This window comes from Nansenia antarctica (genome assembly GCF_963989245.1).
Source record: "Nansenia antarctica genome assembly, contig: SCAFFOLD_386, whole genome shotgun sequence".
Lineage (NCBI taxonomy): Eukaryota > Metazoa > Chordata > Actinopteri > Argentiniformes > Microstomatidae > Nansenia > Nansenia antarctica.
The window spans coordinates 18,371-43,321 of record NW_027662342.1 but is presented as its reverse complement, the minus strand read 5'-3'; the positions used below and the strand labels follow the sequence as shown (position 1 = coordinate 43,321).

Genomic DNA, 24,951 nt, shown 5'->3' with positions numbered 1-24,951 from the left:
GTTAAGAAATTCCCATTTTGAAGTTTAGTTTTGATACTGTTTGTTGTGGAATGTTCTCTCAGCACATATGTCCATCGTTACATTCCCACTCTCCACACTGCCCTTGGTTAACAAGTCTCATGATACATTTACATTTTTGGGCATTTAACAGATGCCTTTATCCAAAGCGACTTTTCTTTTTTGGGATTGATGTGTGGTTTCATGTATGTGGGAATAAATGTTTTAAGTGACAAAACAAAAAAACAAAACAAAAACAAACAAATTATATTTACAAAATAAATACATCTTTCTTCTAATTCTAATAGATGCGTTTTCATTATTGTTACCGCTGCTTCATAGGTCTGAATAACACTGACAGGCTTTATATGTGTCCCTTGAACAGAGCTTGTATAGAAAAATTATAGCATGCATCATAGGAATGTGCCTGGGCGCCGTGCAATGATAATTTCCGTCGTTTTCAGTGAAAATAATTTTGTCACCTTTTTGGGCCAGCACCCCTGCATTCCCAAAAAATTTGATAGAAATGAGCCATTGAATTGTTGCACTCTCTCCAGCAATTACCAGTTCCCGGTGTACCATTCTGTAAGTATTTTCTTCGTGGGGTAATAAAAAACCTAATAATGTTCTTCCATGAAAATTCTCTCCATTGTCCAGAGCTAGAGGTGGTGGATTGTATTTTACATTTTTCAACCATTCTTCCTCAGTTAGGACTATGTTTGCTTCCTTCTCCCACTTATCCCTAACATATAAGGTGGAGTGATTCTTGGTGGACTGTATACTCTTCTGTATAATTCTTGACACCAGTTTCTTGTGGGTGTTGCCCTTATACGCATCAATAAAAATGTTGACGAGACTCATTTCAGAAACCTCATTATTCTTTATATTCTTATAGAAGTAGTATGCCTCAGTTGTAAATACCTGTAGAAATCTTGTTTCTCTAGGTTGTGATTATCAATAAGATATTGAAAGGCCTGTATTGGATGAAATTAGGTAGGGATGTTCCGATCCCATTTTTTCACTACCGATACCTGGGCTTCAGGTATCTGCGATACCGATATCAATCCGATATTTTTATTTATTGTTTTACTCCTGAATAATAACAAATACTTCCCCAGTATAGTCCACAACATTTGGCTATTAAAGACTGCCAGCCTTTATTCAAGCAACAAAAACAGTACTCACTGTTACTCACTACTCGGTGACCAACTGGTTTCAAGTTAAAACAATTTAAACAGCAGCATTCAGCATTGTAGAAAAAAAAATGAGTTACTGTCTGATTTCTAGTTGTAGTGCATTCAGTTCTCTTTCATAGTATTCGTTTGGGAACGCCCCCTGCGTGACCTCATCGCCCAGGCGACGCTTGTATCACGAGGGACGGGACCCTCCGCCTATATAAGACGTACACACGGCATCTGTCGTCATTCAAAAACCTTTGCTCGCTTCTCACTGGAGCTGACAACAACTGTGCGGGTGGCTAGAGCTAAACAGTCAACAGATACGAGCGACCACAACACACACACACACACTGTATGGAAAGTTTGAGCGGCAGTGACGGCCGCGCGCTGCTCTTGATTATTTTGAACGTCTCGCTCAGCCCGTCAGTGACGGTGCAGTGTGTGTGTGTTAGCCCGTCAGTGACGGTGCAGTGTGTGTGTTAGCCCGTCAGTGACGGTGCAGTGTGTGTGTGTTAGCCCGTCAGTGACGGTGCTGAGCCGTGCTGTACGTTAACAAACACGTTTGTACAGCTGTTCCTTTGTGTCGACCTCCCTCTGTGCCTAGAGACTCTTACACTAACGTTACCACCAGGTGCTAGCTAGCTAAGGTAGCTAATGTTACCACCAGGTGCTTGCTAACTAAGGTAGCTAATGTTACCACCAGGTGCTAGCTAGCTAAGGTAGCTAACGTTACCACCAGGTGCTAGCTAGCTAAGGTAGCTAACGTTACCACCAGGTGCTAGCCAGCTATGGTAGCTAACGTTACCACCAGGTGCTAGCTAGCTACGGTAGCTAATGTTACCACCAGGTGCTAGCTAGCTAAGGTAGCTAACTTTACCACCAAGTGCTAGCTAACTAAGGTAGCTAATGTTACCACCAGGTACTAGCTAGCTAAGGTAGCTAACGTTACCGATGCATCATCAGACAGAAATGAGCAACTGCGACTCCGCTGGCAGAAGGGTGAAAGAGGAGAAACACTTTGAAATGGATACCATTTCCACCGACATAAGAAATATTGCCTCTCGCGTAGGCTATTATGAAGGAGTGCACACAAAGGATACGTGCACACTGCACATATCGTATTCGTCCATGTCCTGTACTAGGGTGCATCAAAATGCAATGCAAAAAAAATAATGTCAAAATATCAACTTGTTCATTGTTGCATTTTGCTCTAGTGCACATACAAATGACTTTTGCAATGTTTTGGGAAAATTCATTGAGATTTAGAGGTGTAACGCAGCATGTGAAATTTTGAAATGTTTGTGTTCTATCAAATCAAATCAAATTTTATTTGTATAGCGCATTTCTTACAAGATGCAACTCAATGCGCTTCACACAATGAACATTTTCAGTCAATCAGTCAAATCTGAACAAACCCCTGGGTTGATGCAGGCACGGAGGAGAGGAGGGAGAGGGACGTTGTGGCGTAGAGGCCTCCTACATGGGGATGTTGAGCCTGTAAAAGAGCCTGAGCATTGTCAATGGAGAGATCATTCAGCCAACAATTGGGAGTCAGAACGAAAGGCCTAAGCACCTCCAACCTGCTACGTAAAGCTGGACAGGCCCGCCCCAGCTGAGCATCTGTGATGATGACATCTAGCAGCTGAGATGGTGCCTAAAAAACATAATGATGTTGGGTTAAAGGGACTGTCATGTTACAGTACTCAGCCATTGGAATTTTGATTATTTAAAATGAATGAAGCTAGGATTTTTAAGTTTACCTGAAGTGAGTCCCACTCCGGCTCAGAGTTTAGCGGTTCAGGGTCATCAGAACACACTGGCTCCGGTGGATGGGACACAGCTTTCTGAGTGGGCGGGCAGGCTCGGAATCCTTAAGTCAATCAACAAAACAATTTTAGAATGACATCTTGTGGTAAAAAAAATACAGTTTCACATTACATTAACTTTAAAATGTGAACTGTATGTTACACTTACTCGTCCGCAGAGGCTTCACTGAGGCATAGGGGGTTTTGGTTCCCAGTTGTTGGCCATCCAAGGTCTCCAACTGCACCAAATTGTTGTCCCCAACCTCAGTCACCCTGAAGAAAATATGTATTAATAATGGCAAAATTGGACATCACACATCACCCTCTCATTCTGAATATTCTTAAAAGTCTAACATTTACCGGTACGTAGTTGGCCAGTCTGGGTCCATTGTGCCACCAGGTCTCCCACGTTTCCTCTCATTCTTCTTCAGGACCTCCATGCCCGGGAGGATCTCAAACCGCTTGGTTCCCTTCTTGATCCTCTTCCGGTAGCTTTCCCGCTGTTTCTCCTGGGCCTTCTCCACGTTGAGTCGCACCTTGATCGTTGAAGAAAAAGCGAAGCAGCAGAGATTGTAATTCTCTGTTGTGCAGTATAGCTCTGTATATTGCTGAGGCATTGTTATTGCTTTAGCAGTTACTTAGCATCACTCAGGTGGTTGTTCAGTATATAGTTGTGTAATATCTTTCACCTCGTCAAAGACCTCCTCATCCTTCTCAGCCCTGGCGTGGAGATAGTCTGCAGCGGTGTCTTCATCAATCTCGTCCACCTCCACAAAAGGACGGTCGCCTGTGATCTGAAATGAGAGGCAAATAGAGATACGCAATACATACATTTGCATAGAGTTAGTGTTTTATTTTTTGTTTATATTGAGAATCAATTTGCAAAACAAATTATATATTATAAGAACAATAATATCAAGAGTTGACATACCTCAGAGGACAGCCGTGGCTCCCGACCGTACATCAGGCGGTAGGGCGAGTACTTGGTGGAGGCCTGGACTGGACGCTGGTGTTATGTGCGAAAAGGATTAACTTAAGGTTGTCCTCCCACCGCTCCTGGTGCCCATCCAGAGATTTCCCGATAGCCCTCTTGAGTGTTTGATTGGTCCGCTCGTCCAGTCCGTTGGTCTGGGGATGGTAGGCAGAGGTAATCCGGTGCTTCATCCCCCACTTCTCAAACAAAATCTGGTTGACCTAAAAAAGAAAGTAAGACAGAAGTCATTAGTTTTGTCCATACAAGTATGTCCATAACTGTTACAAGATCATATGTTTTAGCAAGTACATGACCTTGTTGCAGAACTCTTTGCCCTGGTCAGTCAGGATGACCTCCGGCGCACCATGGGTGTGGAAGATGTCTATCAGGGCCTGGGATGTTGCCACAGTTGGGTTTGTTGTTGAAAAATAAGAACTTGCACTTGGATTCTAAACTCAATGTTTCGTTCACAGTTTCAAACTGAAACCACCACTACAACAATGAACACTGACAACCACAGCAAAACATTTAGAAAAACCCTCCATTCATAAGTGATTAAAACATGCTGTCACGACTTCAGTTTCATCAGAGGTACAGTAGATGTAACAGAGTTAGCATGTAAGCAAAGGTGACATGCCATTAATACACGCCATTAAAATGTCAACACATCAGTTGATTTGAGACCCGATGGAAATAATTGTAATCGTAAACTACTGAATCTGGCAGGTGTTTTTTGTATGGCAGTCATTCAGCCATTTTCAGCTGACCAAGCACTTTCCAACGAAAGGAGAACATCCATGCATTAAGGGGTTTTCAATGGAGCACTTTGGAAAAACACGGGTTCGGGAACTGCCCCCTGAGGTACTCCAGGAAAAACCTACATCAAAACACCTTGACTGACTTGACTGAAGTAGCTGTTTCTTTTTGGGGGTAGAGGTGTGTGGGTTTGGACTGTTGGGAGTGTGTGGCAGGCTTGTCAGAAACCCCAGTCAACCATGTAGCAGGGCTATCTGTGTACAATCTGGAAAATACTTAAAAAACAACTTTACAAGCAGTACAAACAAATTCATTAGGAAACATAATATTAATTGACACACAAGACGAATGGAAAAACTTGAAACACCTCCTGCAGGATACCTGAAGCTCTGGTCGGATGGTCCTCCTGCAGATGCAGTGCACACTAACGTCCATAGTGTACACTGACTGGGCCGTGCGTGGACACCGTATGGAGCTGCGGAATGGTGTCAGGTGCCCATCCTGAAAGCAGGAAAAGAGGTGCTTACGCATAGCAGACTGATCAAATTCCTTGCTTGCTGGGTCCTCACCTCTGCAGCATGTGAGACTGTTCGCAATAGCAAACAGCCCACAGTCTGAGCTGCCTCTCTGCTGCTGGACATCAGGCCACTGCAGAAGGACCTTGGGACCTGAAAAAGAGAGGAGACCTGTTATTTGAGAAATGAACTCCTCGGTCGACCCGTGACCAGAGGAGTCATAAACGTTAACAGTACCTACCTCGCAGTTGATGTTACTTACCGTAACCCAGTGATTTGAACAAACATTTAAAATCTGAACAAACCCCTGGGTTGATGCAGGCACGGAGGAGAGGAGGGAGAGGGACGTTGTGGCGTAGAGGCCTCCTACATGGGGATGTTGAGCCTGTAAAAGAGCCTGAGCATTGTCAATGGAGAGATCATTCAGCCAACAATTGGGAGTCAGAACGAAAGGCCTAAGCACCTCCAACCTGCTACGTAAAGCTGGACAGGCCCGCCCCAGCTGAGCATCTGTGATGATGACATCTAGCAGCTGAGATGGTGCCTAAAAAACATAATGATGTTGGGTTAAAGGGACTGTCATGTTACAGTACTCAGCCATTGGAATTTTGATTATTTAAAATGAATGAAGCTAGGATTTTTAAGTTTACCTGAAGTGAGTCCCACTCCGGCTCAGAGTTTAGCGGTTCAGGGTCATCAGAACACACTGGCTCCGGTGGATGGGACACAGCTTTCTGAGTGGGCGGGCAGGCTCGGAATCCTTAAGTCAATCAACAAAACAATTTTAGAATGACATCTTGTGGTAAAAAAAATACAGTTTCACATTACATTAACTTTAAAATGTGAACTGTATGTTACACTTACTCGTCCGCAGAGGCTTCACTGAGGCATAGGGGGTTTTGGTTCCCAGTTGTTGGCCATCCAAGGTCTCCAACTGCACCAAATTGTTGTCCCCAACCTCAGTCACCCTGAAGAAAATATGTATTAATAATGGCAAAATTGGACATCACACATCACCCTCTCATTCTGAATATTCTTAAAAGTCTAACATTTACCGGTACGTAGTTGGCCAGTCTGGGTCCATTGTGCCACCAGGTCTCCCACGTTTCCTCTCATTCTTCTTCAGGACCTCCATGCCCGGGAGGATCTCAAACCGCTTGGTTCCCTTCTTGATCCTCTTCCGGTAGCTTTCCCGCTGTTTCTCCTGGGCCTTCTCCACGTTGAGTCGCACCTTGATCGTTGAAGAAAAAGCGAAGCAGCAGAGATTGTAATTCTCTGTTGTGCAGTATAGCTCTGTATATTGCTGAGGCATTGTTATTGCTTTAGCAGTTACTTAGCATCACTCAGGTGGTTGTTCAGTATATAGTTGTGTAATATCTTTCACCTTGTCAAAGACCTCCTCATCCTTCTCAGCCCTGGCGTGGAGATAGTCTGCAGCGGTGTCTTCATCAATCTCGTCCACCTCCACAAAAGGACGGTCGCCTGTGATCTGAAATGAGAGGCAAATAGAGATACGCAATACATACATTTGCATAGAGTTAGTGTTTTATTTTTTGTTTATATTGAGAATCAATTTGCAAAACAAATTATATATTATAAGAACAATAATATCAAGAGTTGACATACCTCAGAGGACAGCCGTGGCTCCCGACCGTACATCAGGCGGTAGGGCGAGTACTTGGTGGAGGCCTGGACGCTGGTGTTATGTGCGAAAGGATTAACTTAAGGTTGTCCTCCCACCGTTCCTGGTGCCCATCCAGAGATTTCCCGATAGCCCTCTTGAGTGTTTGATTGGTCCGCTCGTCCAGTCCGTTGGTCTGGGGATGGTAGGCAGAGGTAATCCGGTGCTTCATCCCCCACTTCTCAAACAAAATCTGGTTGACCTAAAAAAGAAAGTAAGACAGAAGTCATTAGTTTTGTCCATACAAGTATGTCCATAACTGTTACAAGATCATATGTTTTAGCAAGTACATGACCTTGTTGCAGAACTCTTTGCCCTGGTCAGTCAGGATGACCTCCGGTGCACCATGGGTGTGGAAGATGTCTATCAGGGCCTGGGATGTTGCCACTGCCGTCTTGTCCTAGCAGTGTATACACACAGGATATGGTACTATTATATTAATACTTATAATGTTAATTTTAAGATGAAAATTGGGATACATGGTGATGAACTGTTCAAGTACAATACATTCAAGTATTTTAAAAAGCATGGTCATGATCATTATATTTGAGAAAACAACACTAAACACAGATATAACACACCTGGATAGGAATGGCCTCCACCCACTTGGTGAAGAAATCTGTCGCTGTGAGGCAGTAGCGATTGCTATTCTTGGATGAGGCCTTGAATGGTCCGATGAGGTCCACACCTAGCAAGAAAAATGTGTTGGCATACTCTAACATTGGACAAGCGGAAGTAAAACATTCACACTTAAAGAGCATACTGAAAGAAAGCATGGTGGGAAACAAGTCAAAACCCAAAAAATTAATTGGGATATAAAAGTGTAGAACTCACCAATCATGTACCACGGTGAAACAGGCTTGATGCTCTTCAGCTCAGGGGCTTCAGTCTTCACCTTCTCAAACCTCTGGCAAGCCACGCAGGTACGGACCTTGAAACAATCAGTAAAGTGCAAGTTGAAATGAAATGTGAATGAATGAATATTATCTGTGTGTAAAATACAATCTTGCTACTGTTTGTAAAACATAAAAACTAACTAAAGAAATAATAGATTTGCTTGCCCAGTCTTTCACATCCTTCACAATGCCAAACCAGAAGAAGCGCTGATTAATCTTGTTAATCATGCGCTTCACTCCGAAGTGACCGGCATGGACCTCGGTCAGCACTTCCTCCTTTTCCTCGTCTGACATGATGACCCTCCTTTGTGGCTGTCCCTTCTTGGGCCTATAATACATGAGACGATCGACAACATCAAAAGGATTAGAGAAAAGAGACCAGGACTTGTTAAATAATGTTTTTTGTTGTTGTTGTTTTTTTACAGTAGTACACTACTTTATTGCTTTATGGGTTAATTTAACAAATCTTACCCAAGCATGTAATTCTCAGCTGCTCTCCGGAGAGCACGCTTCTTCTCTGCAGACATATCCTCCTGGAACTGGGCTTTGGACAGATATAAGAAAATGTCACTGTGGCTAGTATAGGATGCCATATCTATTATCTGATATGTATAATAATTGTGTATATATATATATAAATGGTTGGAAAGCTAGCTATCAATGCCCTGTGTGTGTGTGTGTGTGTGTGTGCGCGTGTGCGCACAAGTTAGCTAGTTCGAAATAAATCACAATCTAAAATAAAACAATTTACAATACAAGCACAATATAAGAGTAACGTATAAAAGGAAATGATAGGGTTATCTGTAGTAGTTCTCTAGTAGTTCTCTGTAGTAGCAGGTGTGTCGTGTAGCAGGTGTTTCGTCGTGCGGCAGCAGAGCAAAATGGTGGAGTAAAGTGCGGAGGATTAAACACAGCGCACTAGAATGACGTCACAGTCACCACCTGGTCCTGACACGTTCTAAACGATTATTGATTGATTGATTGATTGATTGATATATCAGATACCACCACCACAACCTTTAGACTTGCCTAAGAGAGAAACAAATATAAAGTTATAAAAATGCAGGGCTTCATTCTTGTTGACAATGTTTACTTTGATTTTTTTTCTTTTCTTGGATACAATGTTTACTGTAGTAAAAAAGAAATGCATGTATGAGGACAAGAGCTCACCAAGTATAATTCTCCTCCTTCAATCCAATGCTTCCATCCTTTGTTCTTCTTCTCTCCCCTCTGGACACAGACCAGCTTGTCATTGTCCCACTTAACAGTTGACTGTGTAACATACGTATATTGGTTCTATTATTGTTGAATTTGTGAATGATATGTTACTCCCTAACTATTATTATATACCTGATTGTAACCTGTACAGTTCGTTTGCAAACGTTATCCCCCTGATGTGTTGTGTATTTATATATAAAGTTTATTCTGTTTTCTCAATCGTCTGACATTGGCACGTTTTATTACAATATCAACTACTAAGTTACATATGACTGTACTTATCATAACTGTACATGTCCTACTCTAATGGATCTTGAACGAAACGCGCATTTTTTTTATTTAGTTGAATTGCTGTGCATTGTTTTAGGATGCTTAGTCCAGGGCTCAAGTTGCGTTTGCAACTTTATGAGAAATGATCTGCTGATCAGACCTCCGTTTCTTTCTTTATATAAACGGGTTATTTTGATAAACCGGATACATTTTGTGAATATATATGGTTACTTTCTCGCCTGAAAACATATTAAAACTTCATAAAATGACATATTAGGATACATTTTGTGAATATATATGGTTACTTTCTCGCCTGAAAACATATTAAAACTTCATAAAATGACATATTAACACTTGTAGAGGCAAATTACAGCTTTTCGCTAATCAAAAACACTAGACTGACGCGTCACAGTCGCCAGCTGGCACGCGTTAGGCCGGCAGCTTTTGGCAGCGGCAGGTTTTGGCATGACAGCTCCCCTGGTGCTAGGAAAGAAAAAAAAACGAAAAAAAACACAAGGGAAGGAGCTGGTTTACATAAATAAAGGCTATGTACACTATCCACTATACTATACTGTACAGATAGACGACTAGGGTTGTCATATTGCACATAGTGTTATTGCACATTCATTTGAAGTGTCGCAGTTTGCAGGCTAGAAATTTACATATTTGTGCCTCTACTACTTTATAAGGGTAACATTCCCGATAAGTCCAATGATTGCAATATCCATACAGTGAAGAACATGAACAGGCCCACTGTAGACAATTGACTATCATCCCCAAGTAGGCCTGTATGCATGTTATTTAATTATCTTGTATCCACCTAAGGTAAGGTGACCAGATTTCTCAGATGCAATCTGGGGACATTTCCAACTTTTTAGGAAAAATGTATACATTTTATCATGATGAAATACAGAAACGGGGACAATTGCGGTTTCATTTATTTTGACCTTATTTTGACCAATGTATACACATTCAAGCAAGAATACTCAAGTGTAACAACTGGAATGTGCCTCTCAACATTACTGTAAGTGGTATTAAAAGTAATTCTTAGAACTGTTCAGGTTGACGAGCCAACCAAAGCTGTTCTGGTTGCATTATGGATGATGTGGGCAGGACAACCCAAGCCAATCACCTCCCGCTGCAGAGAATCTTTTACTTTGGTGTGGACATTGACCCTCCCTGCCCTATTCAGGCCCCCAAAGTTTGTGTTTGTATTATCTGCAGAGAATGCCACCACTTTGTTCTGAAGAGTCAGTGTATTTCTCTATGACAACAAGGATCTCAGCTGCCAGTTGCTCTGCTGTTTCCCCCTTAAGCTCAACAAAATCAAGTAGCTTTGTTTCTACTGACAGGCTCCCATCATATATTTTGCAGTACCTGACTAGTACTGGCATCAGCTTAACATGTCCATGATTTGAAGCATCAGTTGAAATGGACACAAATTCAACTCTATCTAGGTCCTGTGTTACCATAGTGGTTGCCCAAGGTGCAAAAACATTCTGAACAATAGCATCACCTTTTGTCCTGGCACAGGTAAACTTCGGCTCATAAAGCTTCCTTGTCAGTTGAGCAGTGCAGTCGAGGGAGCGGTAACTATGATTGTGTTTCAATGTATGATATGCCAAGAGTTTCTTTTTGTTTTTCTCCCTAAGTTTTTCCCAGCCTCCCTTCCGTTTTAGTGTGCTTTTGCGCTCCATCTCTCTCAGTATCTATCTAGTAACTATCCAGGCTAACTAAATTTATTTTGCCGGCCGGCTCGGCCCAAAACTACCGCGAAACTGAGACGGAGGTCTGGTGCTGCGTGCGTGCGTGACCCCTGACCCCCCCCCCTTCTCTCTGTTGATTGGGCCAGCCCAGTGCCTGTATCGAAAATTGACCAATGGGCCGCTGTCCCTGATTTATGGGCCGTTCAATGGTAGCTTTCGATTTATGGGCCGTTCGATGGTAGCTTTCGGCCGGGCCGGCTGGTTAAAAAATAAAAAATAAAATACACTTTTTTTTTTTGGGCCGGTCGGCTCGGCCCAAAACTACCGCGGCCCACCGGGCAAATGCCCGGTATGCCAGATGGCCAGTCCAGCCCTGGTTGGTGCTCCACCACAGCAAACCTCCCACCACTGCCTATTGAAAAGGAAGATTTACAAAGGGAGCAGAGCACCATGGTCTCAGCCTGGCCAGGTCTACAAGAATGAATACATGGAAATTCTGCTTGTAGTTTATCAGTGAAATGACACTTCCTCTTCTTTGAAAGAGCCATCTTTTCAGCCTGTCTTCTTTCCTCTTCTTTCCTTCCAATAGGCCTACTCTTCTGCTCTTGTCAATCCTCTCTCCTCTCTTCACTCTTCCTAATCAGTCCTCTTTCTTGTCTCTCCTCCACTCGTCGTCTCTCCTTCACTGTTCAGTCTTCTAAAACAGAGACACAATCCTGTCCCGCTGCTCCAGCTGGTCCATGGCATTCTGCACTTGCAAGTCCATCTCACTCATTTCCGTAAACCTGTCGCGGAAGTCCATGGGTAGCTGCTCGATCATCTCGAGATAATCCTAACATCTTGGCAAATTTGATGTTTCAGGCGTTTATTAAAACGAATTTGTGTCTTTCAATATGGTAATCTATTAATAATACATTTATTTTATAAGGCGCCTTTCAAGACACTCAAGGTCGCCGTACAACAAGTACAATCAGATTAAGATTAATGACATTATTACTAGTTTGAGAAAGTAATAAAGGCACACTTCCATAGGCTATTATACAAATACATAAACATTTGTTGTAGCCTGGCCAGGTCTACAAGAATAAATAAATGGAAATTCTGCTTGTAGTTTATCAGTGAAATTACACTTCCTCTTCTTTGAAAGAGCCATCTTTTCAGCCTGTCTTCTTTCCTTCCAATAGGCCTACTCTTCTGCTCTTGTCAATCCTCTCTCCTCTCTTCTTCACTCTTCCTAATCAGTCCCCTTTCTTGTCTCTCCTCCACTCGTCGTCTCTCCTTCACTGTTCAGTCTTCTAAAACAGAGACACAATCCTGTACCGCTGCTCCAGCTGGTCCATGGCATTCTGCACTTGCAAGTCCATCTCACTCATTTCCGTAAACCTGTCGCGGAAGTCCATGGGTAGCTGCTCGATCATCTCGAGATAATCCTAACATCTTGGCAAATTTGATGTTTCAGGCGTTTATTAAAACGAATTTGTGTCTTTCAATATGGTAATCTATTAATAAGTAGTTTGAAACATCAAACAGACCAACTGGCCTTTTGCAAGAGTATAGCAAAGTAGGTGTGTGTGTGTGTGTGTCTGTCTGTCTGTCTGTCTGTCTGTCTGTCTGTCTGTCTGTCTGTCTTTCTGTGTCTGTATGTCTGTCCGTCTGTGGGGTCTTTTTCACGAACTTGAAAAGTAAAAGCAAACACTGGCATATCAAAAATATAGAGGGCTACTTCCAAACTGTAGCTCAAGACTTAACTCAACTTAAGAAAACTCAGTGGTCATATTCCAAAGATTGTCACTAAGCAGGGCAGAAGTGTGGTTCAGCAACAGCAGTCCTCCTACACCTACAATACAATTCACTCAAGTCCTACTGAAGTTTCTCCTTAATTTTAGGCAGGTTTTGGGCTAGGAAAACAAGCATGTCCACCCTGTCTTGAGCCAATCTAACACTGCAGATAATTCCTGAGGTGCTAAACACTCGTTCGGAGGCACAGCTCGATGCTGAAATGCACAAGTACTTTCTTGCACATTGTGAGAGGAGTGGCAGAGTTCCTGCATTTAGCTTCCACCACTCAAGTGGGTTTTCTTCTGCACCAATCTCCTCTATTTTGGTGTATATTTCCAGCTCTTTTTGTAGCTTCTGTGTATTGGTCAATCTCTCCTCAGCTCTGAGGTCACTGCTGCTTTCTCCCTTCTTCTTTGTTTTGATACTGGAAAGAAGCCCTCGCATGTCAGTTTTGAACCGCTTCTCTGGTGAGCATACGGGTTGCCTCACCTCAGGCTCAGTGTGATGTCCGGAGTCCTGCTGCTGCGCTTGCTTCGTGAGGCTTTCTTTCACCTCGGGTTCCATTGTCACAAAGGTGTGTTTAAAACGAGGATCGAGGAATGTGGCACAGTTGAGGGTAATCTGTAAATCTCGGTCTGCATATCGCTTCTTCAGATCCGCTGAAACTTTCTCCTTCATTTCACAGGCGAGGTTGCTATCGGCTTCAGATGGGGCAAGGCAAGACGATATCTCCCACATGACCACCTGAACTGCAGAGAGTGTGGGATGTTGCTCTCCACTGAGGGCATCCGTGAACCGTCGTAGTGGACCAAGCACCTCCTTCACAGTTTCAAGGGTAGTGATGTCACTGTCCTTTGGCATCAGATGCCCCTTCTTCCTGTCGCTGGCCAGGACACCACTCACAGCTTGCTGCTGCTCCAGGAACCTCTCTACCATGTCGTACCCGGAGCTCCACCGTGTTGGTTCATCATGAAGCAGCTTGTGCTTAGGTAGATCCAAGTCTGTCTGCTTTTCAGCCAGCAGCCTGGACAGCTTTGATGACCTTGAGAAGGCGGAAATTGTTTTTCGTAGTCTGGACAGGCTGGATGAAATCCTGTCAATGGCCAGTGCTTTATTGGTGGCCAAATCTAGATTATGTCCAAAACATGGTATCCAGGTGTAGTCTTGCGAAAAGGCCTTTATGTTGTTTGATGCATTGTCGGTGGTGATACCTGACATCCTGCTCATGTTCAAACTCCACTCCTCCATCTTCTCATCCAGGGCCTCCCGTAGGCTTTCGGCGGTGTGGTCACTGTTCAGCTCAGAACACCCCAAGCACCACGCATCCATCTCCCAGCTCTCTGTAATCATCTGCACTGTAACAGCCATGTAGGCTTCCATGGCCCTGCTGGTCCACAGATCTGTCGTACAGGAGAAGTATTTGTTAGGACCTGACAGCTCTACTCTAACTGCCTCTCTGGTTTCTGCATACAGCCTGGGTATTTCTGTATACATAAAGAAGTTCCTCCCAGGAAGCTCATATCTGCCATTGAATTTTTTAACCAATCCCCTAAAGCCAGATTTCTCCACTGTGTATATTGGAATTCGGTCCAAGCAAATGAACTCTGCCACTGCTCGATTCAGTGTTTTGGCTTCCTTTGAAGTTTTCTCATATTGTTTTTGCTGCTGAAACAGTTCTGGTAGGGTCTGGGAGCATGAGGGCTGCCTTCCTTTAGCTGGGGTGGCTGCTTGTTTCTGAAATGAGAAGGATGGGAAATGCATATTATGAATTATTCATATAAAATATTTAAAACGCACATCTAACATAACAGAATCAGCCATGTATAGCCTACGTTACGTTACTTCATTAGCTAGCCAGGCTGGCTAGCACCGGCTGGTTAGCCAGCAACAGCAGCAGTGCTGCCGCACACTTTAGCTAAGAAGTTTATTCATTCATTTTTGTAATATTAGCTAATTGCAAGAACACAGATAATTATAACAAATAAAGCCATACTAACCTCATTAGCTTGCTTGTATTCCAGTGCAAGGTCTGGATGACGACATTGTAGGTGCTTTATTAAGTTTGACGTGTTGCCTCCTTTTGCCTGTATGGCATGATTGCATCTCCTGCAGAACGGACGGCCATCATCTATTGCTTTACCTTCGCGATTTTTATATATATATATATTTTTTTTTTAACCTTTATTTTACCAGGAAGTCACATTGAGGTTAAAACCTCTCTTACCAGATCTGCGATCTGGTTTAAAACCAAAACAGTTCCAGATAAAACTTTAGTAATGTTGGCGTTGATGGTGCGACGCTATGGGTAGGGAACGCTTCTGCCATGACGATACTGAGAAGACTGGCTCGCGCCCAGACAGACATCCAGATAACGTCAGTAACGTCAAACTGCGGAGATGTGCGCGAGCAAACAAACACAACGGTGTCGCGAGCCAGTCTTGTCCTCATTAGCAGAACCAGTGAATTTGGTAATAGAGGTAACACATTGCCCCGCTGGTACCGTGTTCAACACGGTAGTATAGTATTCCACGGTAGTACCGTTGTATAAAGCTCATGGTATAGTAGGCACCGTGACATTTTGGCACCGCGGTATATCGTTGGTACCGGTATATCGTGCAACACTAGTTTCTTGCGATATGCTGACCTGTTATGAAGATTACAGTTACATGTAAAACAATCTGACCTGTTGCAGCTAGCAGTTGCTACAATTTCTATAAGTGTCTGCAAAGTTGAGCAGTTTCATTTAATAGTAATTGATTTGGCTTGTTTCTTGTTTTGTTCTTATTAATGCAATTTCTTACCATAACACATTCTTTGCTTGTCCAACTGTGGCTATCTCAATCTGCTGCTTTTCTTCCTCAGTAACTGCAAGTGATGACAGCACATAAAGAGCCTTGTGCTCAGCTTGCGCATAACCTGGGCTGGTCACAAGCCCATCAAAGGTCTTGATAGGGAGAGTCTAGATTCAAAGTTAAGCACAGTGTCAGATTTGTACAAATAAGAATGATTTCCTTGTAAGTCAATGAGGTTTCAGTGTAATAATAACTTTAATTTCTATAGCGCCTTTCAATTGTGTAATTGGGATGTTTCTGGTAACATGGAAAGCATATCAAAGTACAAAAGACATAAGTCGTACCTGAGGCATTTCTGGACTCAAAATCCACCCCATCCCAGTAAAACGGCCAAGTTTGGACAGGGATGCCAGTGCCCATTCCTTGTCCTCCTGGGTGACCGGTCTTTTGATTCCAGCTGAAATAATAGTATGAAATGAGTAATACTAATTGAGAATATGTGTTGTATTGCTTTAGTAACAACATAAGCACCACTTGCTAATTAATTACTAACCTTGTGTTGTGGATGAAGTCATCTCAGACACTCTCTTGGCTGCAATTTCATTCGTTTTCGGTGTCTTTGCCCTCTTCCACACGCATTCCACGTCGGTACGGGACACATTTTTCTCCACCCAAATCAACAAAGCAGCCATATGGTGGCACTTGTCTCTGCAGATTGGGCACTCGCAGGTGCTGTACCTGACAGACTGACCCTCAACGTGCACCTGCATTGAAAACAATTTTATCCCTAACCACCCTTACATAAATAACTTACTGCTAACTTAACTCACCTCAGACAGAACATGGCATATCATCTCAACTAGCTAACTTACTGCTAACTTAACTCACCTCAGACAGAACATGGCATATCATCTCAACTAGCTAACTTACTGCTAACTTAACTCACCTCAGACAGAACATGGCATATCATCTCAACTAGCTAACTTACTGCTAACTTAACTCACCTCAGACAGAACATGGCATATCATCTCAACTAGCTAACTTACCGCTAACTTAACTCACCTCAACCTCGTAAATCTTTTTTTTCATGGATGCCTGGACACTACCCTTGATAATACCCCCTGAGAAAACCGTGACACTAACCACTTTGTTGGAATTGAACGAATGTAGACCCTTTTTAACTCTCAATGGTGCCTCACTAAAGAAAGACGTGATCGTGAAAAGGTTCACAGGTTCAGCCATTGTTGATTAACTTTGTAATTGTTAGCTAGTTATAGATAATATGCTAGTATAATAATAGTGTAATGGTAAGTTATCGCTAGTACAACTGTTATTCTGGTGCGGAGAATTTCTGGTTTGGCCCCGGAAGTTCCTAAACGTCACGTGTGACGTCAGACTTAACAAGCGGATTGAGTACTGGAATTAGGGGAGTGTCTAACCCTAACCCTCTGTGATTGGCTAATCACTCATCAGGTCTAATGAGAATAGAAGATAAGATGTGGAGCTGATCACAACATGTACTTGTGCCAATCGTGGCAACCTTCTGTTCGAGTAATATTTTGAATACTATGAGTATAATATGTACAATGAGTATGATAAGCTTAACACATTATGCTGCTGGTGTATAATGTAAAATGTAGAAAAGTTGGTTGTACAAATTACAATACAAATATGTTTGATGTACTGTATATAATCCTCTTTTTCTATCAATTGTACCATGTTAAACACAGTGATGATATAATGTGTGATGGACAAAGATGGCATTTTTTAATTACATTCATCTCCTACTCTCTTATATACATGATTTCATCTGTGTAGTTCATCTGTTGACAATGATGCAGCTCACAAAATATAAATGAGGAGAAATAGTTGCAGAACAAGGAAAAAACTGTTTATTCATAAAGAAAAGAGAAAGAACATGTGAGTCTGGAGGCAATAAAGTGAATGAAGATTAAAACAATGAATGAACAGTGAATGAAGATTTTTATTGTGACTTCCTCTGTTGCCTCTCTTTGACCTCAGCTATAATCTTACAGCGATCCTCCTCCCTTATCCATCTCTCGAGGCCTTGCTTGACGTGGTAGCGCGTGTCGCTGAACCACTGGGTTATGTAATGGCGGGTGAGACCCGTCTGCGCCTGCAAAAGTGTGCAGTCCTCCTTGGTGAGCCACTGGCAGGTGAGGAAGGCCTGCCTCAGGATGGCCTGCTGAGCTGTACTCTTCCTCGGCCGGGGGCCTGGCTTGGACGGACTTGTGCTCTGGGGCTTTTTCTTCTTCTGGGGCCCTGGTTTGTTGTTGTGTCTGTGCTGTTTGAGAGAAGCAACAGTGGAAGTGGGCTTCCGATGAACAGGTGAAGCCCCGGACGACAGGCGGCTAACCTGGGTGGAGACAGGTGACTGTTTGTGCTTGTTGTTGTTGTTGACATCCTCCCTCCTGAGGACAACTCGCCCCTCCAGCATCTTTTCCTTCGCCACCTCCTCCCTTTTTGCCTCCTTTCCCTTCCCCCCCTCCGCCGATTGCGTCGGGGGGTGGAATGGAGTGCAGCAGAGTTTGCTGCGCACCTCGCGTATCTCCTTGCCGTCCCAGCTGATGCCGAAGCGGAGCCTCCGGACCATGAACAACACTCGGACCTGGTCGGGGTGCAGGGAGCAGCTCTGGGCGAGCACGGCCGTCTCCGTCAGGGTCAGGTAGGGAAACACGTTGAAGGCCTCCACCAGCTTCTCTGTGCCCTCCAGCTCCTGGGTCTGCTCTGAGCGCGCCCACAACAGCTGACCGTTCGAGACGAGAGGCAGACACACCATGTGGTTTTGGTTGAGGCTGAATGCGGCGGTGGGGGCGGAGGCGGAACTACACCCCCCGGATACTTCAGATGTGACCCCCTTGTGACCCTCAGCAGGCTCTGGAGGAGAGGAGAGAGTTTTATCTGGGGTGGAGGCCAGGCGTGGTCTTTGAGCAGCGGGAGGTCTGGGTGTAAAGACTAGGCCTGCTGTCCGAGGGATGGACGACCCCTGGTGGATGGTGGTCCATCTTCCTGTGCCTGGTCATTACAGAACTCCTATGAGGGTGTAAAAGAGAACAAATAAATTATCTCTCATCAACACACAAATTGGGACTGTGTTTGGTATAATGCTGAGCACCCCCCCCCCCCACCATCCTATAGTCATAATGCAGATAAATTAATTAACAAAATGTGTTAATCTGTTGCTGCAAGGGTTTGCGATGGCAATGGCTCCACAGCTGAACTAAAAACAACAACAACAACAACAACAACAACATGCTAAATGGAATTAGACTATCTAGCCACTGTAGCTACCTAGCTAGTTATGATGATATATATGACTTACTGTAGCTACCTAGCTAGTTATGATGATATATATGACTTACTGTAGCTACCTAGCTAGTTATGATGATATATATTACTACCTAGCTAGTTATGATGATATATATGACTTACTGTAGCTACCTAGCTAGTTATGATGATATATATTACTCACTGTAGCTACCTAGCTAGTTATGATGATATATGACTTACTGTAGCTACCTAGCTAGTTATGATGATATATATTACTACCTAGCTAGTTATGATGATATACAGTATATGACTTACCCGTGAACGGAGTAGCCTAAATGTAGTGGCTTGGCTAACACAAAGCTAGCTAATCGTTAGCCTCATAGCTAACGAATGTTAGCTGGCTAATAATGGTGGAAAACGTTGCACAAGAGATGTGAATGTGTAAACTCACCTTAAGACTTTACGTTGTCAAATTATCTACGAAGGTCTGATTTATCCCGTTAAATCTCGGTCACCAAATCTTCTTTTTGTCCTTCTTCGCACTTCGGACGGACGGCTGCTCCGCTGTTGCGAGCGCGCACAATACATCAAAAAACCGCCAACTGAACTACGGCATCATTACTTGGACACACAACATGTGTTTTAGGCAAATGGCAAGAAAACAATAAACAAAATCAAAGAGAGAAAACAGGGGGGGAAACCTAGCTGGGCGGGGGCAAGGTAATTTCTTATTAATTATTAATTACTCAAAATGAGCTTAATCAAACTAACTAATCGAGGTACATCTGGACCGTCATAACTGCACTCTCTGCACACCCCTCCCCTGGCCTCCCCCCTCCCACGCCTCACCCCTCCACTGGCCTCCCCCCTCCCCTGGCCTCCCACACCTCCCCTGGCCTCCCACACCTCCCCCCTCCACTGGCCTCCCCCCTCCCCTGGCCTCCCACACCTCCCCCCTCCACTGGCCTCCCACACCTCCCCTGGCCTCCAACACCTCCCCCCTCCCCTGCCCTCCCACACCTCCCCCCTCCACTGGCCTCCCCCCTCCCCTGGCCTCACCCTCCCCTGGCCTCCCCCACCCCACTAGAAATAATAAATAAATAAACTATGAAAAATGAAATCTGTGAGTAGTGGCAGCAGTGACAGTGTTGTTTTGTTTTTTATAAAAGCCGCACAACATCTCCATATTACACAACATCTCCATTTTACACAACATCTCCATTTTACAGTGCATTCTGATTATATTCTGATCTTCTGAGTCTTTTTCACAAGCAGCTTGCTGATGTGCTGATGTGCGTTAATACCAGAGACAGCAGAAGTAGTGTAGAGATGTGTGTGTGTGTGTGCGTGCCAGCCAATCACAAAGCTCCCCAACGGCCGTTCAGAGTGGTCACCCAAGACGGGGAGACCAGGAAGGGCGTCACAGCCGGCACTCTGGAGGAGCTGAGAGACAGGGTGAGAGAGAGGAAGAGAGAGAGAGAGAGAGAGATTTGATGCAAAACACAATGATTATGAAAATATGCAACACAAATGAAGAGATATTGAGGAGAAAAAACCAAACACATAATACAGATTTGACTTCATACTCACTTAGTTGGACTGTTTCCTGAAAATATCCCTTGGCTTTCTGTCTGTCCAGGTGTGCGAGGCTCTGCTGCTGTCCCTGTCCACCATGTGTCTGTCCCTGGTGTGTGAGGAGGACGGGACTGAGGTGGACTCTGAGGACTTCTTCATGTCCCTGCCTGACAACACTGTCCTCATGGCCCTGGAGCCTTGCCAGACATGGAGACCCCCTGCTGTAGGTTGTCTGTGGCCCGATACTGTATCAATATTAGAGTATTTTGCTAATGTAGTCTCATCCCTAATCTGTGCATCTCAGTGTGCATGTACATTAGCCTGTCGTGACGTTAGAATTATAAGGTTCTATCTCCATTTTTGTCAAAATTGAGTTTTGTACATAATCTGATCCATTAGGTGTTTATTAATGCATGTGTGGTGTTATTTTTTTAAATGTTGACATTTTTTAGTTAGTAATTCATGAAATACAAAGGTTCCATCTCACAAAACATAATGGATTGTAAAAACGTTGACGCTCAATATCTCTGAACTGCCCTAAACGGAGATAGAACCTTATAATTCTAAGCTCACGCTGTGTTAACGAGTTTTACGATTAATGTTTTGTATTTTATTGTGTTGTATATTTCATATATATTTAATGTAGCTTTGTAATCATACTAATAGTGTAGACAGGGAGCAAAAGACACCTTGGTCTCAGTTTTCCCTGGATAAATAAAGAAAAAAATGAAAGAAAGAAGTGTGTGTGTGATCCATAAGGATCTCGACATGGAATTCTCTGCCTTACCGTCTAAACTAAAGCCTTGTTTCTCTCATCCAAACCCTCAGGGAAAGGCTTACTCCAAACCCCAAGATCAGATCAAGCCCCGGACAGGAAAAGACATCGCACGTGTGACCTTTGACCTGTACAGACTGAACCTCAAGGACCTCTTTGGTTCTCTGAGCGTGAAGGCCACCTTCAGGGGCTGGTATTCAGTCAGTGCAGACTTCAAATGCCTTGGGCCCAAGAAAACCGTCAGGTGAGCAGAGGATATGGTGACTTTGTGCGTGTAAGGGGGGGGGGGGGGCAAAATGATGGCAAAATGATGGCAAAGTCGCAGCATTTTTCATGCAAGGTGTATTTATTTGGCCCGTGTAGACAAAGACAAAGCATACAGACACCACAGCATCCTGGCTCTCCCAACCTCCGACTGCCTAGGGTTTACTCTGGGGCCCCTCTTAAACTCTAAGCCCCGCCCCCTTGGAACATACTGGTGGCAGTGGTCGGATAGTGCTTCCGATCACCGTGGACACACTCAATCAGGGTCTGGTGACCATGGTTAACACAATAAGCAGGCACATTGACCTTTCTTATCAGTGACAGTGAGCTACCAGTATCTAACATGGCCACGAGGGGTGTCCCGTTAACATGTACTGTAAGCAACCCGGTGTTGTCAACCATCCCCTCCTTCTCGTGGTCTGTTGCTCTAGGGACACAACACAATCCTGACAGTTTGGGCTTTCTTAACGGACACACAGCTGCTTTATGCCCTGACTGCTGACAATAAAAACAGACCAGTCCAACCCCACCCCTACTGGCTGACTGCTCCCTCACCTCCCCCTTCCCAAAGTTCACCCCCCCAAAGTTACCTTCCCCATCCCTTGGGTCTCTGGCAGTCTTTGGCGCGAGCACAGGTCGTGGCGGTGCTCCTCTTCGAGCATTGAGGTACTGCAGGGCCTATCTCGCAGCGGCGAGTCCATCCTGTGGCTCGTGCTCTCGAACCCAGGTTTGCGTGTCCAGTGTTAGAACCCGCAGAAGCTGCTCCAAGATGATTGTCTCCCCGATCTGGTCCTTCGTCTGCTTCTCAGGCCGAATCCAGCGTCGGTAGAGTCCTCTCAGGCGGTGATACGTCTCTGTCGGTGATTCCCCTGGTGGTGTCGTTGCCGCCCGGAAACGTTGGCGTGGGTCTCGGATGAAATGCCAAATTTCAGCAACAGTGCCTCCCTCAGATCCGCGTAGACATTGGACATGTCCTCGTCCATGGCGGTGTAGGCCTCTAGGGCTTTGCCCATCAACAACGGGACCAACCGACACGCCCACTCACCCTCCGGCCACTGCCATGTCCTTGCCATTCTTTCGAACCGCAGGAGGTAATTCTCAATGTCCTCCCCCTGCTGGTATAATGGTATTTTAGGCTCTTTCCGCTGAAAAACCGGCAATTCATCCCCGCTGACGAGGTCAGCCTGGCCGCTTGGGCTGCTGGCACACTGCCCCCAGCTGACCGACGAAACACCCGACCTTCTTGGGCCTGGAGTCGGGAGTGCCCATCTGGGACTACTGCTGGCTGACGTGGCTGGACCCGACGGGACTGCTGCCCCAGCCCCTCTGGACGGTGATGGGAGGAGTGATGCCTGGAGGCCGCGGAGTTCCTCCCGTAGGTCCTCATCTCTCCTCTGTTGATTAGACAAAAAGTTCTGAAACAGGGACAACAAGTCAGGGTCCGCTGCCGATTCAACTGGGGCTGACCCAGTCCGCCTGGAGCTAGGCCCGGGCTTGTCATACCCCTGGCTGTCCTCATCCTCAGAGGTGGTCGCTGTCTGCCATGCCTTCTCCTTTTTCCCTGCTGGGGCCAACCGATCTGAACTCAGCCCCGTCCTGGTCTTCTTCCGGCCCAGGCCCGTACGCACTGGTTTGCGACTTGCCATCCCACCTCTTCTCCGGAGCAAAGTCGTCCTCCTCTTCCTCCTGTTTCACCGCCAGCTGGAACCTGACGTCCTCGTCCGACTCCGAGACGGCCGTCTTCAGGGCCTTGACCTTCTTCTGGGCTTTTCCAGCCGCCTTCTCTTTGCTTCTCTCCTTCTTGGCCTTTGCGCTCTTTGGTGCGTCTCCACTGGACCCTCCTGTCTCCCCGCTCCTCCTCTGCCTGGGTGACTTGGCCTTGGCCTTCTTCTCTCCTCCCATCTCAGTCGTACTGACCTAGACACTGACCAACCGCTTCTCCTGGCCTGGGAGAGAAGGACCTGCTAGTTATGTAGAGGTGAGATGAGGACTGTGGTCCGAGCAGGTCTGGAAGAGGATGAAGGCAGAAAGTTTGTAGAAAGTTTGTAGAGAGAAGCGCTTCGATGGTGTCCAGTCGACGTGCCAGCGGGGTTGCCAGCCATTGAAGCCATTGAATTTTATTTTTTTTACTAATTACTGCCTGTATATTCAACTGATTCACTCACGTTCTTCCTCTCTCAGAGAAGCCCTCCGTGTTGCCTCCACCCTCCTCCAAGCAGCTGGTCATATTATGATCAGCGCTGCTTCTGTGATTCGCCGGATCATCGAGGGGGCGGAGTCCTGGCAGCCCCAGCCGGCAGGCTCTATGGAGTACTGGAATTAGGGGAGTGTCTAACCCTAACCCTCTGTGATTGGCTAATCACTCATCAGGTCTAATGAGAATAGAAGATAAGATGTGGAGCTGATCACAACATGTACTTGTGCCAATCGTGGCAACCTTCTGTTCGAGTAATATTTTGAATACTATGAGTATAATATGTACAATGAGTATGATAAGCTTAACACATTATGCTGCTGGTGTATAATGTAAAATGTAGAAAAGTTGGTTGTACAAATTAGAATACAAATATGTTTGATGTATATAATCCTCTTTTTCTATCAATTGTACCATGTTAAACACAGTGATGATATAATGTGTGATGGACAAAGATGGCATTTTTTTATTACATTCATCTCCTACTCTCTTATATACATGATTTCATCTGTGTAGTTCATCTGTTGACAATGATGCAGCTCACAAAATATAAATGAGGAGAAATAGTTGCAGAACAAGGAAAAAACTGTTTATTCATAAAGAAAAGAGAAAGAACATGTGAGTCTGGAGGCAATAAAGTGAATGAAGATTAAAACAATGAATGAACAGTGAATGAAGATTTTTATTGTGACTTCCTCTGTTGCCTCTCTTTGACCTCAGCTATAATCTTACAGCGATCCTCCTCCCTTATCCATCTCTCGAGGCCGTGCTTGACGTGGTAGCGCGTGTCGCTGAACCACTGGGTTATGTAATGGCGGGTGAGACCCGTCTGCGCCTGCAAAAGTGTGCAGTCCTCCTTGGTGAGCCACTGGCAGGTGAGGAAGGCCTGCCTCAGGATGGCCTGCTGAGCTGTACTCTTCCTCGGCCGGGGGCCTGGCTTGGACGGACTTGTGCTCTGGGGCTTTTTCTTCTTCTGGGGCCCTGGTTTGTTGTTGTGTCTGTGCTGTTTGAGAGAAGCAACAGTGGAAGTGGGCTTCCGAAGAACAGGTGAAGCCCCGGACGACAGGCGGCTAACCTGGGTGGAGACAGGTGACAGTTTGTGCTTGTTGTTGTTGTTGACATCCTCCCTCCTGAGGACAACTCGCCCCTCCAGCATCTTTTCCTTCGCCACCTCCTCCCTTTCTGATTCAGACTTCTTTGACATTATCTGCGAGAAGGTCCACACATTTGTCAGGACCTGTGTAATTCCAGAGCTAGTAGGTAAAGTCTCCTGTTCTAGCATCACA

General features: G+C 44.9%; 1 protein-coding gene across 1 annotated transcript; it reads left to right on the top strand.

Annotated features, from left to right (window-relative positions):
* Positions 1-20,186: 20,186 nt before the first annotated feature.
* On the top strand, positions 20,187-23,902 carry LOC308175709 (lipid transferase CIDEB-like; the record flags this gene model as incomplete). The annotated part of the gene is made up of 4 exons (XM_080551328.1): positions 20,187-20,312; positions 20,497-20,655; positions 21,261-21,451; positions 23,653-23,902. The coding sequence occupies 4 exons, from the start codon at positions 20,187-20,189 to the stop codon at positions 23,792-23,794; spliced, it is 618 nt and encodes a 205-aa protein (XP_080407454.1). The 3' UTR covers positions 23,795-23,902.
* Positions 23,903-24,951: the final 1,049 nt, after the last annotated feature.